Source organism: Carya illinoinensis, chromosome 1 (genome assembly GCF_018687715.1).
Source record: "Carya illinoinensis cultivar Pawnee chromosome 1, C.illinoinensisPawnee_v1, whole genome shotgun sequence".
Classification (NCBI taxonomy): domain Eukaryota; kingdom Viridiplantae; phylum Streptophyta; class Magnoliopsida; order Fagales; family Juglandaceae; genus Carya; species Carya illinoinensis.
The window spans coordinates 1,164,204-1,182,570 of NC_056752.1; the positions used below are offsets into that span (position 1 = coordinate 1,164,204).

The 18,367-nt window shown below is 33.4% G+C and overlaps 1 protein-coding gene across 1 annotated transcript; it reads left to right on the forward strand.

Annotated features, from left to right (window-relative positions):
- The first annotated feature begins 15,275 nt into the window (after positions 1-15,275).
- On the forward strand, positions 15,276-18,270 carry LOC122304698 (subtilisin-like protease SBT1.7). The gene has a single exon (XM_043116970.1). The coding sequence runs from the start codon at positions 15,729-15,731 to the stop codon at positions 18,030-18,032; it is 2,304 nt and encodes a 767-aa protein (XP_042972904.1). The 5' UTR covers positions 15,276-15,728; the 3' UTR covers positions 18,033-18,270.
- The last annotated feature ends 97 nt before the right edge of the window (positions 18,271-18,367 follow it).

Sequence of the window (18,367 nt, forward strand, 5' to 3'; positions counted from 1 at the left end):
GGTCGAGAAATCTGAAAATGCATTATAAATTGACCTTGTATTCCAACAAAAGTGGTTGATGGAGTAAAGGTAAAAAATGAAGAAAAAGAGTTTGATCGTGAAGACAATAGACTTTATACTTTGAATTTAACTGCTATGAATTTGTTATTTAATGCTCTCAATGGAAATGAATTTAATAGAATAATGATTTATACTACGGCAAAAGAAATTTGGGATAATTTGAAAGTTACCTATGAAAGAATTTTGCAAGTCAAGGAATCAAAAATTTATATTCTTACACATGAATATGAAATGTTTAAGATGAATGATGATAAATCTATTTACAGTATGTACACTCATTTTACTAACATCATAAACAGCTTGACAGCTCTTGACAAAGTTTATTCCAAGGTGGAGATAGTAAGAAAAATTCTCAACTCTCTACCAAATGCTGGGAATCAAAAGTGACAGCGATTCTTGAAGCTAGATACCTCAAGAAACTCGAAGTGAATAAACTCATTAGGTCACTTATCACCTATGAGTATACATTAAAAAGAGGAGAAGAAGAAGGAAAATCAAAGAAGAGCTTGACACTTAAAGTTGTTCCTCATGAAAGTGAAAGTGATGAAGATGAGGAAAATGAAGATAAAGATGAAGAAGTTGCAATGATAACAAGAAGAATTCAGAGGTTCTTAAAGAAAAATAAAACTCCTCAAAGAAAATCCTTCAAAAAGTTTTTCAAGAAAGATTCAGGTAAAAATGACACTTTAATTTATTATAAATGTAATAAGTCTGGTCATATCAAGCCAGATTATCCTCTGCTAAAGAAAGATCGAAACAATGGCAAAAAAATAATGAAAGCTACATGGAATGATGATTCAAGTAGCTCAGATAGTGAAACAAGTAATGAAGAATCAGCAAATCTCTATCTTATGGCTAAAGATGACATTGAGGTAACAAATCTTGATAATATTGAATATTCTTTATATAAAAAATTACAAAATATTTTAGAAGAAGTATATGAAGAACTTGAAAATTTAGGTATCAAGTATACTGTTTTGAAAAAGAAAAATTCTTTTTAACAAACGAAATTGATATTTTAAGAAAATAAAGTATCGTTTTGAAAGATGAAAATCTTGAATTGAATAAGAAGAAAACTGATTTAGAAAATATTGTTGAAAACTTTACGAATGGAAAAAGAAATTTTGAAAAATTTCTTGGTAGTCAAATATGTGTTTTTGACAAGGCAGGCTTGGGATATATGCCAAAATAAAAATACAAACCTTCTAAAAAATTTTTTGATAATCATTCTACATCAAAGATCAACATTCAAAATTCTTTTCATAAAAATAATTTTGTCAAAAAAAGATACTATTATAATCATTCAAGTTCTTCATATATGTTACATGCTATTCACAATTTCTGTAATAGAAATGGTCATAATTATAATGCTTGTCCTATTAGAAGAAATTATATAATGACTATTAGGGCCATAGGGGTACCTAAAAAACTTGTTTCTTCTAATACTAATAAATAAATGACCCAAAGAACTTGGATACCAAGAAAAATCATTTTAATTGTTTTTATAGATATGTATGAAGTCATTCACAAGCAAAAACAAATAGTTTTTAGATAGTGGATGTTCAAGACACATGACGGGAGACAAGACTAAATTTTTTGATCTTAGATCTAAAGAAAAATGACATATAACATTTGGAGACAACTCGAAAGGGAAGATCGTGAGAATATATAAAATTGGTAATGAATCTTCTCTCATAATTGAAGATGTTCTACTTGTTGAATGTCTAAAACATAATCTTTTGAGTATAAGTCAATTATGTGATAAAAGAATTATAGTTACTTTAAAAATGGATAAGTGTATTATTTTAAATGATCATGATTGTAATATTTGTTTTATTGCTTTTAGAAGCAACAATGTTTATACAATTGATTTTGAAGAAATTACCTTACAAGATGCTATTTGTTTTTCAGCTCAAAATGAAACTAGTTGATTATGACATAAAAGACTAGGTCATGCTGACATGGAACTTATTTCCAAACTTTCAAAAAATGATCTTGTGAGAGGTTTATCAAAAATAAATTTTCTTAAAGACAAAATTTGTGATACATGCCAATTTGGTAAATAAACAAAAACTTCTTTTAAAACCAAGAAATATATTTTCACTACTAGACTATTGCAACTGATACACATGGATCTTTTTGGACCAAATAGAGTTGCAAGTCTAGGAGGAAAATATTATGCATTTGTTATTGTTGATGATTTCTCTAAATATATTTGGGTCATCTTTCTTACTGATAAAGATGAGGCACATAATACTTTTACTAGATTATGCAAGAGAATTCAAAATGAAAATAACTATACTATTTCAAGTATCCGAAGTGATAGGAGAAAAGAGTTTGTTAATAAAAATATTGAAACATTTTGTGATAAATATGGTTTTGTGCATAATTTTTCTACTTCTCAAACTCCTCAACAAAATGGGGTAGTAGAGAGAAAAAATAGATCTCTTCAAGAGATAACAATAATAATGCTCAATGAGAATAACTTGTCTAGTTATTTTTGGGCTGAAGCGGTAAATACTACATGTTATGTTATAAATAGAGTTATGTTAAGGTTTAAGTTAGATATAACTACCTATGAGCTTTGGAATAAGAAAAAACTCAACATTGGTTACTTTCATATATTTGGATGCAAATGTTTTATTATGAATGATAGGGATAATTTAAGCAAGTTTGATATAAAATTTGATGAAAGTATCTTTCTCGGGTATTTTACTAATAGTAAAACTTATAGAGTATTCAATAAAAAGATTTTGACTGTACAAAAATCTATGCATGTAATATTTGATGAATCTAATTCTCTACTTTTTAATAAATCTATTGATGAAGAAACAGGAGGTATAAATAACACGAAAAGTCTCAATCTCAACAAAGAGAATACAATAGAGGAAGTTCAACATAGAAACATTAGAAAAAATATCAAAATTTAATACAAGATGTAACCAAATAGTGAAAATTTATGAAAGATCATCCAGTGGAACAAATTTTGGGAGAACCTTTACGAGATGTAAGTACTCGATCATCTTTTAGAAATATTTGCAATCATACTGCTTTTCTATCTCAGATTGGACCCAAAAATATTGATGAAACACTTCTTGGTGAATCTTGGATTCTAACTATGTAAGAAGAGTTGAATCAATTTGAAAGAAATGATATTTGGATACTTGTTCCTAAACCCAAAAATCATACTGTTATTGGAACAAAATGAGTTTTTAGAAACAAGAAAGATGAGTCCGGAATCATTACTAGAAATAAAGCTCAACTTGTAGTTCAAAGTTTTAATTAAGAAAAAGGAATCGATTATGATGAAACATATGCACCAGTCACAAGATTAGAAGTTATTTGAATGCTACTTGTATATGCTTGTTATAAAGATTTTAAACTTTTTCAAATGGATGTTAAAAGTGCTTTCTTAAATGATTTTATAAATGAAAAGATATATGTTGAACGACCTCCAGGTTTTAAAAATCATATTTTCTCAAATCATGTTTTCAAATTCACAAAAGCACTATAAAACAAGCTCATAGAGTTTGGTACGATAGACTCAGTGGTTTCTTGATTGAAAACGGTTTTTCAAGAGGAAAAATCGACACAACTCTTTTCATTAAATATGAAAATGATGATATTCTTTTAATTCAGATTTATGTTGATTATATAATATTCGGTGCTACTAATGAAAATATGTGTCAAGTTTTTGCTAAGACTATGCAGGAAAAATTTGAGATGAGCATGATGAATTTGAGATGAGTATGATAAGAGAACTTACATTCTTTCTCGAATTGCAATTTAAGCAAGCAAAAAGTGGGATATTCATCAATCAATCAAAATATATTAAGGAATTACTGAAAAAGTTTGGGATGGAAGGTGCTAAGGAAATTGGAACACCAATAATCCCATCAACTAAACTTGATAAAGATGAATCCGATAAGCCAGTTGACTTGAAAATATATCGAGGTATGGTTGGTAGCTTATTATATTTAACAGCCAGTATACCAGATATTATGTTTAGTGTGTGCTTATGTGCACATTTTCAATCATCTCCAAAAGAATCACATTTAATTACAGTTAAGCACATTCTTAGATATCTTAGTGGTACAGTTAACCTAGGGTTATGGTACCCTAAGCACACATCTTTCTATCTAATCAGCTACACAGATGCAGATTATGCTGGCTGTAAAATTGATCAAAAAAACACTAGTGAAACATGTCATTTCTTAGGTCATGTACTAGTTTTCTGGTTTAGTAAAAAGTAAATTCTGTTGCACTATCTACTGCTGAGGCAAAATATGTTGTTGCGGGTAATTGTTGTGCTCAAGTTCTCTACATGAAGCAACAACTTGAAAATTTTAAACTCATGTATAATCACATTCCAATCAAATAATACAAGTGGTATAAATATTTCAAAGAACCCGATACAACATTCTAGAACTAAGCATATTGAAATAAGATATCATTTTCTTTGAGATCATGTGCAGAAAGGCGATATAGTACTAGAGTTCACAAACATACACGATCAGTTAGCAGATATTTTCACAAAACCTTTACCAGAAGATAGATTTTGTATGATCAGAAGAGAAATAGATATGATGCATGCTATGAATATCTCTTAAAAGATAGACCAGAATCAATAAAAATAGAGAGAGATCTTTTAAATACTTTTATATAAACTTGAGATTCTTAGTGTGACGCTCCCAAATTTCGTTTGGGATTGAACGGACATTTGAAGTGTCGAGACATGCAACACAAGGTTACATGCCCCCGTTCATGACATATAAGATGCAATATTCCTAACATGTATATAACATTATGCAATATTCGCAGCGGATAATTTTTTTTTTTTAGCAATACTATGCACCAAACTGAAAATATCCCAAATACTTAAAACATATTTCATATATAAAGATCCATTGAATAACTAAGATCACAGCACTAGTTCAAAATAGTTATGATCCAAAAGTACTGGATATGCAACCCCATCATACAAATAGTAATTTAACTACTATATTAACATTAACGATGCACCGTCGTTCAGTCGACTGTGTCTAGTTGGTCAGCTCCTGATCCTCCTTCAGGTCCTGTAACAAGATTTACCATTCGGGGGGAATGGTAGTTGGGACTACCACAGTGAGATTTGATTACAAATCTCAGTAAGTTAACAAAAAAAAACTTCCACACAGGCTAATGATGCATGAATGACAGTAAAAGCATAAATGCATAATCAAATTCATAAGTAATTAAAACATAACTTAGCGTACAACAAAGCATAATTGACATAACTTAAATTGAAACATGAACTGAACTTGATTTGACATGAACTTGATCTGAAACTTGACTTAGCATGAACTTGCTCTGAAACTTGAATTAACATGAAAAATACATACTCCACAGTTGTTGTGGCCGCATATATTCTACGTGTAAATACATACTCCACAGTTATTGTGGCTCTATGTATTCTATGCAAACTTGACTTAACATGAAAAATACATACTCCACAGTTGTTGTGGCCCCATATATTCTACGTGTAAATACATACTCTACAGTTGTTGTGGACTCATATATTCTACACATCACAATGCAGTTAAATACATACTCCACAGTTGATGTGGCCACCTGTATTCTACACAAACTGAATGTACTCAAGATGAAACGTGACTGGAATACAAAAGGACTGGAGCCCTGACGTAACATAACGTGATTTGAACATAACTTGAAATACATGACCAACTTGAGATAGAAATATTTCGTAACATGACATAACATATAATTGACAATATATTTAACATGACATACTTGTAATGTACAGTAATACATGACAGAATATATTATGTAACAGATAAAAATTGATGACAGAATAAATTCTGTATAATAGAAAATTACGTGATAACTTGATATGGCATGACATATATGATAACATACATACATACACTGTAGTTCCTTTACTTAGCACACATACACAGTAGACTGCTAGTAAGTTAAAAGCTAACTTACCTCGATCTCTGCGTTTCTTATAAAACTTCAAGTGCGATCACGATGAACTGTAATTAGTGATTCTAAATATTAGAACTAAATCACTAATAATTTGAAATATGGAAAATACTAACTTAAAGAGTAAAATTTTCATTTTACTCTCTACATGTGGGAAAATGACCGTTTTACCCATAATTTAAGGATTTTGCATACTAACTCCAAAAGTTTCTAAAATTTACATTTCTCATGTAAATTTTGTCCTAAACTTAAATATCAACTCAGAAAAATTTAAAACAAAACACAACTATGAAAAATACACTATGGCCGAAACATCCATAGGTCATTTTCCTTAATTTTTGTTACAATTCCTTCCAACTTCAAAACTCATGATTAAACCAAAATTTTGCAACAAACATCTTCCAATCCTAAGTTCAAAACCATACTTAAAACATCCATTTAGAAAAAGCTAATAATTAACACCAAACTTTTTTGTAAAAAGATCCAAGCACTTGAATCACAAGTTTTGACCTTAAATCAAAACATTTCTAAGAATTTCAAAAATCAAATCTTACTTCTAACATATTCATAATATCATCCTAACATTAACCATGCTTTAAATCATCAAACTAAAGTCACCAAAATCACAAAATAACATTTGGAGTTTTTGGTTTTACACTTAGTCCAAAAACAGAAACTTTTTCCTCAACTACTTTTGATAAATCTCTTGATCTATGACTTATAAATATATGATCTTCAAACCAAACCATCACATGGTTTAAAAAGATGTCCTAAAACATATATAAGCTTCTAATTCAAGATCACATGGTTAGAAATTAACCAAAACATAAATTTAGCCAATAATATCCACACTTTGGCTTATTTGAATATCTCTTTGCATAAAATTTCATATCTTTGAAACTAACATCAAATATCTTCAAAATAATAATATAACATGTATATAAGATGCTTAGGATCCTCCAATAAAATTATTAAAGTCATTAGAATGGGTTTAGACCACCAAAGAGTTAAACTTTCTCAAAACAGAAGCTGTTTTTCTTCTTCCAGTTTCTAAGTTTCTAAATCTAAAAACATCTTTCATCAAAACCTTTAATCATGCAAAAATCCTCAACCAATAGTCACATATACATGTTAACAATACTCCATAAAAATTTTGGACCAATATCTATCCATTAGCTTGGTCAAAAACTCCAAACTATAACATATTCTCCAGTTTATCTCCCAGAATGACCTTTTTATAGTTTATATAATATTTGACTGACTAAATGATCTTCAAATGGGGCAAATAAGATATTCATGTAAACTAGACTAATAAAGGAACAACTTATATGAATGAGATTTTATGATAAAAACACTTATAAAAGCTTCGAAATGGGCGTGCAAAAGAACTCCTAAAAGCTGTCCAAGAGAAAGTATTTGATATTCTTTTAAAGGAACGTGTAAATAAAGATAAGTTTGTAGGTGATGGCTGAAGCTACTTATGGACGAGATAAGGAAGATGATAAGGCTGGAGTTGAGAGTTAAGTGTAGTTTTCTCCTACCCAAAATATCTATAAAAGATTATCTCATAATATTCTATCTAATAATATCTACAAAAAATCAACTTAAGATATTTTTATCTAATAATATCCATAAAAATCAACTCAAAATATTTTTACCCAATAATATTCACGAAAATTACCTCAAGATATTTCTTTTTATTTTTATTTTTATCCAATAATATCCACAAAATCAGCTTAGGCTATTTTTCAAAAGTGGAGAGTATACTTAGAAGAGTAAGGTGGCTAAAATCTTTCCATGTGTCCTATTAAAACTTTCTAACTATCTCCAATAATCAAAAACATACTTCTGATACCATAATGAGTAATAACATCAACTATATGATTAATAGATTAGCGAAAACTTATCGGGTCTTCACGAGATTCCTAAAGCCAATAGAAATTTCACCGTTAAATTTCTAGCGAGCTGTTACACTTAGCCTCATGTTTGAGACGCTCATTTTCTTTATAAAATATCATGTCATTCTTATCCATGAGAACTGGCAAGCGAAATGAAGAATTTAATAAAGATTTCAACTGTTTATTCTTCTGCCGAATGATTCCTTTCCTTGTGTGAGACTCTTGAAAAATTCGTTGAAGTACAACAATTTGTTTTTTAAGCTTTTCAACTTCATGATTTCTGACTTGTAATCGCTAAAAAAAAGTAATAATAGAGGAGGAGTAGCGAGTCTCAAGATTCACCAAGTCTTAGATAGTATCGGAATCTGACTTATTAGCCAAATTTTTATTTTCTTGTTGCAACATGACACCAATGACAGCTGCAGAAAAGATAGGAGGTTGGGGTATAGAATACCTCATGGATGAATCCAGAGAGAAGAATGAGCCGTTGAGAAAAAAATTGAGAGCTTAAAGCGAGAATGTTGAAGGAATGCAGATGAGTTATAGAGATGAGAAGAAAATTTGATGTGGATTGTATGAACTTTAAGACTGATTTTATAGATATAGCATAAAGAACAAGACAAGCTATCATCCAAGTCAAGGAGAAATGTGATTTTTTTTACCGATCGGTGAAAATGACATTTTTTTAGAAACTTAGAGCCCTCAATCTCGTTTGTCAACATCAGACGATTTTTTCAAATCTCCAGCCACACTTGTCGGGTCACGAACGGATCTTTTTTTTTCAACTATCTACTATTTCTACTAACGCACCATTTTTTTCAGTCCATTAATTGCTGCGAATCCTTTTTAATGATGCCAAAAGGGGGAGAAGTGTTAGACTAGAACATTAACATTGTTTGAATTGCTAAACTTGTTATATATGCTTGGAATTATATTTATACTTTTCTTTGAAAAACAACACACATTTTCAATGGGAGCTTAAGTATTAATACAGCTTTCAGGTTCTATCAAGTATCTGTCATCATCAAAACGGGAGAGATTGTTGAACCCAAGGTTTCAAGTTTTGTGTAATTATATATCTACAGATGGATTTTGATGATAACAAATAAATTCAAAAAATAAAGGAGTTTAAGCTCAAGTTGTCTACACAATGGAGTCAAGCACATCAAGGAAACAATCATGAGTAAGAATGGAATAAGTTTACATTAAAATCATAGAGTAATGTTGTAAATCTCTTAAAAATTCAAAATTAGGATTAAGGCTCAAAATTAATATTTTATTATAAAGTATTTAAATACATTTTCCACATGTGCATGAATATTTTGAAAATTAAATTTGAAAATTTTGAAAAATGATTAATTGTCATCTTTCACATGTGCATGCCTTGATTAAATGTTTGAATTTTAAAAATATTAAAAATGATTGATTTCATCTTTCATATGTGCGTGTTTTATTTGAATATTCTCAAAAGTGATTGATACTTTTTTTTACTTATGCAAAAGGTAGATGTTTTTGTTTGAAAATTTTAAAAAGTAAAGTGTGCTCATTTTGTCATATGCAAAAAGTAAAAAATTAGGTTTGAATTTTTTGAAAAGTAAAGTGTGCTCATTTTGTCATATGGCAAAAGTAAAAAATTAGGTTTGAAGTATTTGAAAAATAAATGATGTTGTCTTTGACAATTGAAAAAGAAGAACCTTTTATTTGAATTTTTTGAAAAAGTGAATGATATTGTTTTTGATATGTGAATCTTTTTAAATTTGAATATGATGTCTTATATGCCTATAAATAGATCATTTGAGAACTTCACATTTACAAAATCTAGAGCATAACAATATTCATTCAAAACTTTTATTCTCTCTTCTCTAAGTATTGAGCCTTAATCTTTGGTCATTTTGAGAGATATATAGTTTGCGCTGTATTGTTCTTATTTCACTCATTGAGAAGTGTTTTTTGATAACTTACCTACTATCAGCTCTTGTATCAGTAAAAGGGTGTGTATAACCCTTATGCGTGTAGAAAGTGTTCTACATTGGGAATAGTTGAATCACCACGTATAAGGTAATTGTAAGTGTAGAGGGTGCTCTACACAAATTCTTTGTAGCGGTATTGTTCAAAGGTGTAATAGGTTTCTATCTCCACCTGAAAGAGGTTGAATATTGAATTTAGGATCCTCAAGGGGTAGCTTGAGGCGAGGACGTAGGCAGCGGAGCCAAACCTCGTTAACATACTGAGTTTGCTTCTCTCTTACTCTTACTCTTTATATTTTTTGTTGTTTTGTATTTTATTTATATTTTATATTGTATATTTGATTTATAATTGTTATTTTTTTAAATACAACTCAATTCACCCATTTTTATTTTAGTCATCTAGGCAATAATAATAATATTTTTTTCAACTTAAATCAACTCAACCCAACATCTAAACCCAACTTTAATCAATTCGAGCTTTCAAGGGTACGGTACACGGATCGTACTCTGTAAGTTTCCGACATACATAAAAAAAATAAAAAATAAAAATAAAAATCATACACAATGATACTCATACATTGATGATCAACGTATTCGAACGGTGCACAAACCGCTGAGAAGCAGCGGAATCGTATGCATTCACCCCAACGAACTCTGTCGGAACTGAATCAGACTATCGGTGCCGCAAAAGCCTCCTACTAGAAAAGCCAGCCATTTTTTTTCTCTTTTTCTTTTTTCTTTAATTTATGAAAAAATTGGAAAATGAGGCATTGGGCCTTGAAATGGTTGGGTTGGTAATTTTCCAATCTCGTGTACGTGTTTCATGAAGCATTACTTGCTCAAAAAAGAAAAGTACAAAAGAAAAAAGTAGTAGTAGAATTGGACTCAAGTTCAAAAAAGGCCCGAATATGCCATCCTAAACCTACCCTAAAAACTTCTATTTGAGTTCGGCCCAAAAAGATTTGAGTTGGGAATTCCATTTAATTCGATTTAATTCAATTTATGCTAAATACTTAAATTAATTCCATGCTTGATAATAATAAAAAATAATTAATTGATAAAATATACATAGATCCTTGTCCCGACAAAGTGCAACCTTCAAAATTATGTATGCATCCTAGCTGTTCTCTTTATTTAAAATAAAAATATATATACAAATGGGAGTTACGAAGAGACTCAAGGGGGATGAATGTTCCGTTTAGTAATTTAGATTAGATTATGTTGGGAGGGATGAGTAAAATGGAAATGCATCTAATGCAAACCTTGGATGCAGGTTATTTAGTAAGATAGTGCACAATGTTCAATAACAATTGAATTTTGGAAAAATAGACGTGATTTCGAGCTACAAAATAATAATTAAAGCTCTTAAATATGCCATAGTTAAGATTACAATTATAATTATAACTTCTTATAAGAGTAATGGTATGTACAGTTGTGAAATGCATAAGTATCGTACAATCGCTTTAGAAAAAAATATGATCTACTATTAAAAAATTAATTATTTTTATATAGATTTCATATTTATTCATTTTTTAAAATAATTACGAGACGTTTACATAATTACGACTACAAGTGTCATTTTTCTTCTTATAAATGACAAAAATTTCTCATCCTCGGATCATGTGAAAACTTTGTTCATCGTCCTCTTGTATTGAATTGCATACATTAGAGGATGCATCCTATAAATGTAATTGGAAGACAACTCACATGACAATAATGCGTTAAGTTGTTTAACAAGTGGACCAAAGGGCATTCACATAAATATAGAGGACAGTTGTTTGCAATTTTGCTTCCTAGCTACACGGGTAGGCCGTGGAAAATTGGAAATGGCAAACAAAGCTGTTCATGGTCCCGATCGATCTATATGTCAACAGCATGATGAGCAATTGTATGCCCTACAGAATAAACAGTTGATGATCATGAAACCACCACCTACATAGAAATGATGTCAACCAGGAAAAATGCTTCAATGATTGGGTAATGCAGGCTCCCAAATTACACTCGTCAGTGCTATGTCAGCTCTGATTCATGAATTGTGGTTGAGGTTGAGGTTGGATTTGGAAGAAAGAATCTGTAAAACCAAGAGTGAAACCAAAGCAACGTTTAATTTGCTGCATTCACATTCAAAGATAGATTAGAAGTTATGAATTCCATGACATCATGTTAAACCGTGTTCTTTCAATTTTAGCAAACTTGAGATGAGGACCTCTTTGTCGATCTTAATTTCTTCTCTTTATATTTTCAAATTATACATTTTTAGCAGTTTCAAAATTTAGTCTAAGGTTGCATTTAGTTATTAAATTCAACTCAACTCAACTCATCTCATATAATAATTATAATTTTCACAATTTTTAAAATAAAATATAATAAACAATTCAATTTTTATAAATTTTAAAATAATAATAATATTAAAAAAATTAATAATATTTTATTCAATTTTTAACTTTTTAACTTAATTTAACTTAACTCACTATTCATAAATCTGCTAGATTGATAGCAGAAGTCACTAACCCGCGTCTTTTACGTCATGAGAGTAAGAGTACAACCAAAGCAACCTTTAATTTGTCGTATATTTAGAAATTAGATTAGAAGTTCTCCAAATGGGTTTCAAGACATGTTAACCATGCTCTCATTTTCAATGAACATGAGATCGAGACCACTATGTAGGTCCTAATTTGTCCTCTTTACATACCCTCATTATTCCATTTGGGTTCTTTCAAACTTGGATCTAGATACTTTAAATGATTGTAGGAATCTTTAACACCTCCGCATCTTAAGTATGAAACTAAATTATTAGCAAAAGAGAAAAAGGAAACTGTTTTGTTTGTTTTTATATATGAGATGAGAAGAGATAATATAAAAATTAAAAATTAAATAAAATATTATTAAAATATATTTTTTAATATTATTATTATTTTAAAATTTTAAAAAATTGAATTATTTATTTTATTTTATGTGAGAATTTATAAAAATTATAATAATTAAATGAGATGAAATAAATGTATTGTAAAAGTGAATTAGGGGTGATCGAATAGTGCAATAATTTAAACTAGGGTGATCGAATAGTGCAATAATTTAGCAGCCCCTATCTATAGTGCGAGTTCTCTGTTGCCAACTTGCAGAAATTTGTCTGATTCAACAGAGTTGGAGTTCAACATGACCCGCAAGAAAAGGCCAACTTAATACTAAAAAAATGACATCATGAGCAACACCTACGTAATTAAGCTTCTAGAGACAGGCGAGAAAGTTTGTACGTTGTGGTTAACCTAGTTGGGAAGAAAGCAGAGCTGAATGGATAATGATTACCTTTCAGCTTACAGTATTAAGAAATATAAAACACGTAGTTAATATTTTTAGATAAATGTTATAGTCAATTACAGTAATAGATTGTATAAAAAATAAAAAAGATATATATTTTTTTACTTAATAATTAAGAAAATAATTTTAAATATATTGGTATATTTTTTATTTAATAATTAAAAAAGTGATTAAAAATTGTAAAACAAATTGAAAAACTAAAAAAATTTTATACTAGACAGTAAGCCCAACAGTAAGTGTGGAGCGGTAAAGTAGCCCCACTCTAAATGATAAGAGTATTATTTCAAATGAAAGGTTATGGGTTCAAGATAGTGTACAAATAATACATAATAGTTATTGTATATAAATTTTTTGTATAAAATTTCAATTAGAATTAAAAAGATGCAAAATTATGATCATTCATGTCACATGCCAACCGGCATCTTCCCTTTTTTTTTTTTTTTTTCCTCACAAGGAATCGTCGCAAGTTTCTTTTAGCTTCCAAACTGTCACAATTATTTTCCAAGGAAAAAGCGAATGAATAATGGAGTCCTTTGGTTGATTTCTACTACATTGAAAGCTGGTAGGAAGTAGGAAGGAAATGGAAGACAGGAACATTAATATGCACATGTAGTTGGTTGGAACCAGAGTCTAGCATAGATCGTCTGTCCAACAAACAGAAGACAACAGTAAGTACATGGTTGTTCTTATAAATGGAAAATATATATATACGTATATAAAGCCTCTGAATTCAAAATTATTCACAAGTTTTGCGATCTCAAATTCTCACTCTATAATTGTTGAAGAGTCAATAAATGCTGAACTCCTTTTCATAAGGGCCAATGTCATCCACACTGGAGTCTTGACCATTCCTATCTTAGCCTTATTTTCAGGGCTCATCATACTGATATTCTTGGGGGAGTCGGTACTTCATTATGGCAAATGACAAAAATGGTCGACCCTTTTATGTTTAAAATAAGAACCTACGAAAACCATTGAGTAACACAAGTAACTCATGCAGACAAGAATGAAAAACAGAATTAAATAATAATTCTGATCACAAGAACGAACAGGAAGAAGAAGGAAATGCATGCAAACAGTCCAGTGTACTAGCAATAGCTAGATAGCTTTCTCTCACGGGGAAAGCTCCAAAGCTTTTTAAGTAGGTTTGGTTTTTTGTCTTTTGGGATGAACCCAAGTAAGTGTGAGCTGTATTTGGCTTGCTGCAGGCTCTGAACTCTGAAAGAGACTAATCTCTGTCTCAGAAAATCTAAAATCTATACTGATTAGCATTAGTAATCTGAAATCTTTGCCGTCCAAAGGTTGCACGTGATTGCCTGGCCCACTGGCCACCGGGACATAATTTTCCAGCGTGTAGAGTTGTTAACATTGGAATTCTCCCTGAAGTCCCGTGGGATTTTTCTTGGCACCTTTCGGGGAAGGGAAAATAATGGTTAGGCTAGAGGATAAAATCATAAAAATTAAAACCCACCAATATTACATTATCACTCACCAACTAAGATGGAAGTTTAATCACTAGGGGATAGAAACCCGTGAACCAAAACGCGTAAACTTCAACATTCATTGAAACTCCAAACATGAGCTGACGATGTTGTTTTGTTTTCTGGTGTCAGCAGTAGAAAAATATAAATTATTATTCTATTTAATTATATACCAAACACACAAATAATAATATGTGAAAACTATCAAATTAATTAGTAGAAAAATATTTATAATTTAAATTTCCAGGTCCAAATGTTTTCACATTAATTAATTGATCCCATATATATATCAAAATTGTTTTATAATGTAGTAATGTAGCAATCTGTAAATAATAATATAGGTATGGGGTATGGCTCTGATAAGTACGGGAATGAAGATTGAGCAATGTGTAACGTCGATGATTTAAATGTTGATGTTACGGGTAGATAAACGCATAATTCAACTAAATTCCTATATCTTGTTCTGAAAACTCCTCATTTCTTGCGGTGTGAATACTGTGGACAAGTTGTGTTTTATGGGCCCATCACACTATGGGGTATAAAGTGTGAGATTTAATAAATGGTGTAAATGCACGGACGGTCTTCTTGGCTTTGGCCTTGCTATTCTGAATAAAGCATTTGGGGGTCGGTGCTCGGTGCTCTTTTATCTGCAAAAGTAAAAAATTGCACCCCAGCTAGCAGCTAACTCATACCCAGAAGAAGATAATGGAAACTGTGAGATATTGAATAAACGCTGGAACACACTTTATGAAAGTCTTGAAAGCTGAAGACTCCAGCTTCCTTTGCTCGGCAGTTTCAACTCCTTCCTCCCTTTTTGTCTTTTAACGTAATCATTCACAGAATCAGACAAACATCCACCGTCCCTACACACTCTCTCTCACCCATGCATGATTTCCTGCACACCTTTCGTAGCTGTTCACGCTTTTCCCATTAAAACGTAGAGTTTCTAAAGCTTCTCACTAACCTGATCGCTATCTGATCTTTCTCTCTGGGATTGATCAGGAACGTAACCAAGGAAGATGAAGACGACGTTTAAGAAAATCACTACTCAGGTGATTGTTGCACTTCTGGGTTTATGTCACGTTTTCGCGGTAGCTGTAGAGAAGAGTTCCGATGCACAGAGATCGACATACATTGTTCACATGGCCAAATCCGAAATGCCGGCGAGTTTCGAGCACCACTCGCACTGGTACGACTCGTCACTCAAATCGGTGTCTGACACAGCCGAAATGATATACACCTACGAAAATGTAATACACGGCTTCTCCACAAGACTAACGGCCGAGGAAGCCCTTTTGCTCGGAAGCCAACCCGGAATTCTGTCCGTGTTGCCTGAGTTGACATACGAGCTTCACACGACTCGGACCCCTGAGTTCCTTGGGCTCGAGAAAAGCGACAGTATGATCCCTGAAGCCAACTTAGCGAGTGAGGTCGTTGTCGGAGTCTTAGACACCGGTGTTTGGCCTGAGAGCAAGAGCTTCGACGACAGCGGGTTCGGACCCGTACCAAGTAGCTGGAAAGGCGCGTGCGAAACGGGTACCAATTTCACCTCCTCGAACTGCAATCGAAAATTAATCGGCGCAAGGTACTTCTCTAAAGGCTACGAGGCAGCACTAGGTCCTATCGATGAAAGCAAGGAGTCCAGATCTCCCAGAGACGACGACGGCCATGGCACTCATACTTCAACCACGGCAGCCGGGTCGTTAGTGGAAGAAGCAAACCTATTCGGTTACGCGCCAGGGACGGCGCGAGGGATGGCCACGCATGCGAGAGTCGCTGCATACAAGGTCTGCTGGATTGGAGGCTGTTTTAGCTCCGATATCTTAGCCGCCATGGACAAGGCCATTGAAGACAATGTGAACGTCCTCTCCATGTCGCTCGGTGGTGGCATGTCAGATTATTTCAAAGACAGTGTCGCAATCGGAGCATTTTCGGCAATGGAGAAGGGAATCCTTGTCTCTTGCTCTGCCGGAAACGCGGGTCCCACTCCATCCAGTCTATCCAACCAGGCGCCGTGGATCACAACCGTAGGAGCTGGAACTCTGGATCGCGATTTCCCGGCATACGTCAGCCTCGGTAACGGCAAAAATTATTCCGGCGTTTCGCTCTACCGAGGAAACTCTTTGCCCGAGACTTTAACACCGTTTATATACGCTGGTAACGCGAGCAATTCTACCAGCGGTAACTTGTGCATGATGGGTACGTTGGCACCCGAAAAAGTCGCGGGCAAGATCGTGTTATGTGACCGAGGCGTGAACGCCAGGGTTCAGAAAGGAGCTGTGGTGAAAGCAGCAGGTGGCGCCGGCATGGTCTTGGCCAACACCGCCACGAACGGAGAAGAATTGGTCGCTGATGCTCATCTTTTGCCGGCGACTTCGGTGGGTGAGAGGTCCGGCAACGCAATAAAAAATTACCTCTTTTCGGATCCTAAACCAACGGTGACGATTCTGTTTGAAGGAACCAAGATTGGGATTCAGCCTTCTCCGGTGATCGCAGCATTTAGTTCGAGGGGGCCAAATTCGATCACGCCGGAGATACTGAAGCCGGACATCATCGCACCGGGTGTCAACATCTTAGCAGGATGGTCCGGAAGGGTGGGCCCAACTGGTTTGTCCATTGATACCAGACGTGTGGCGTTCAACATTATCTCAGGCACATCAATGTCTTGCCCACACGTGAGTGGACTCGCGGCGCTTGTCAAGGCGGCTCACCTGGACTGGAGCCCCGCGGCTATTCGGTCAGCCCTCATGACCACGGCGTACACGGCCTACAAGAAGAACGGCCAGAGCTTACTCGACGTTTCCACCGGAAAGCCGGCCACACCGTACGATTACGGCGCCGGCCACGTGAATCCGATAGCAGCTCTCAATCCAGGACTCGTCTACGATCTGGCGGCGGAGGATTACCTAAACTTCGTCTGTGCCTTGAATTACACCGAGTCCCAGATCAACAGTCTAGCGAGGAGGAAATTCACATGCGACACCAGTAAGAAATACAGTTTGAACGATTTTAATTACCCTTCTTTTAGTGTGGTTTTTAGCAGTGGCCGGTCGAGCGTGGTCAAGCACACGCGAACTCTTACGAATGTGGGCTCACCGGGGACGTATAAAGTGTCTGCAACTTCGGATAACCCCTCAGTTAAGATCAGCGTGGAGCCAGACTCGTTGAATTTCAGTGAAACCAACGAGAAGAAAGTCTATGCTGTGACATTCACTGCCACGGGTTCGTCGTCGAGTACGGATAGCTTCGGTCGTCTGGAGTGGACGGACGGGAAGCACACAGTGGCAAGTCCTATAGCGATCACCTGGAGTATTAATGGTTAATAATTTGGAGTATGAAAAAGTGATGGGACAAGGTGGCCTGAATTTATCGCACACTAAAAGTGGGGTGTGATAATTTGATTTCCTTATTTATATGTTTTTATTAAAATGCTTTTAATGCCATTGTTTATCAGCTAATTACAATGGAACCTGGATTAGGTGTTTGATGTTGCTCTCTGAGAGAGAAAATTTAACATGGGAAAGCCCATGGAATGAAGGATGATTTCTTTCTTGGTGTACAGTATGTTCTTGATGATGATATTTATGCTTGCCTACTGAATTGTTGGAGATTGACTTTCGATATTCTATATCGCAATGTCTACAGCTAGTATATATTT

Coding starts and splice junctions, on each gene's coding strand:
- LOC122304698 (XM_043116970.1), top strand. CDS start 15,729: ATGAAGACGACGTTTAAGAAAATCACTACTCAGGTGATTGTTGCACTT.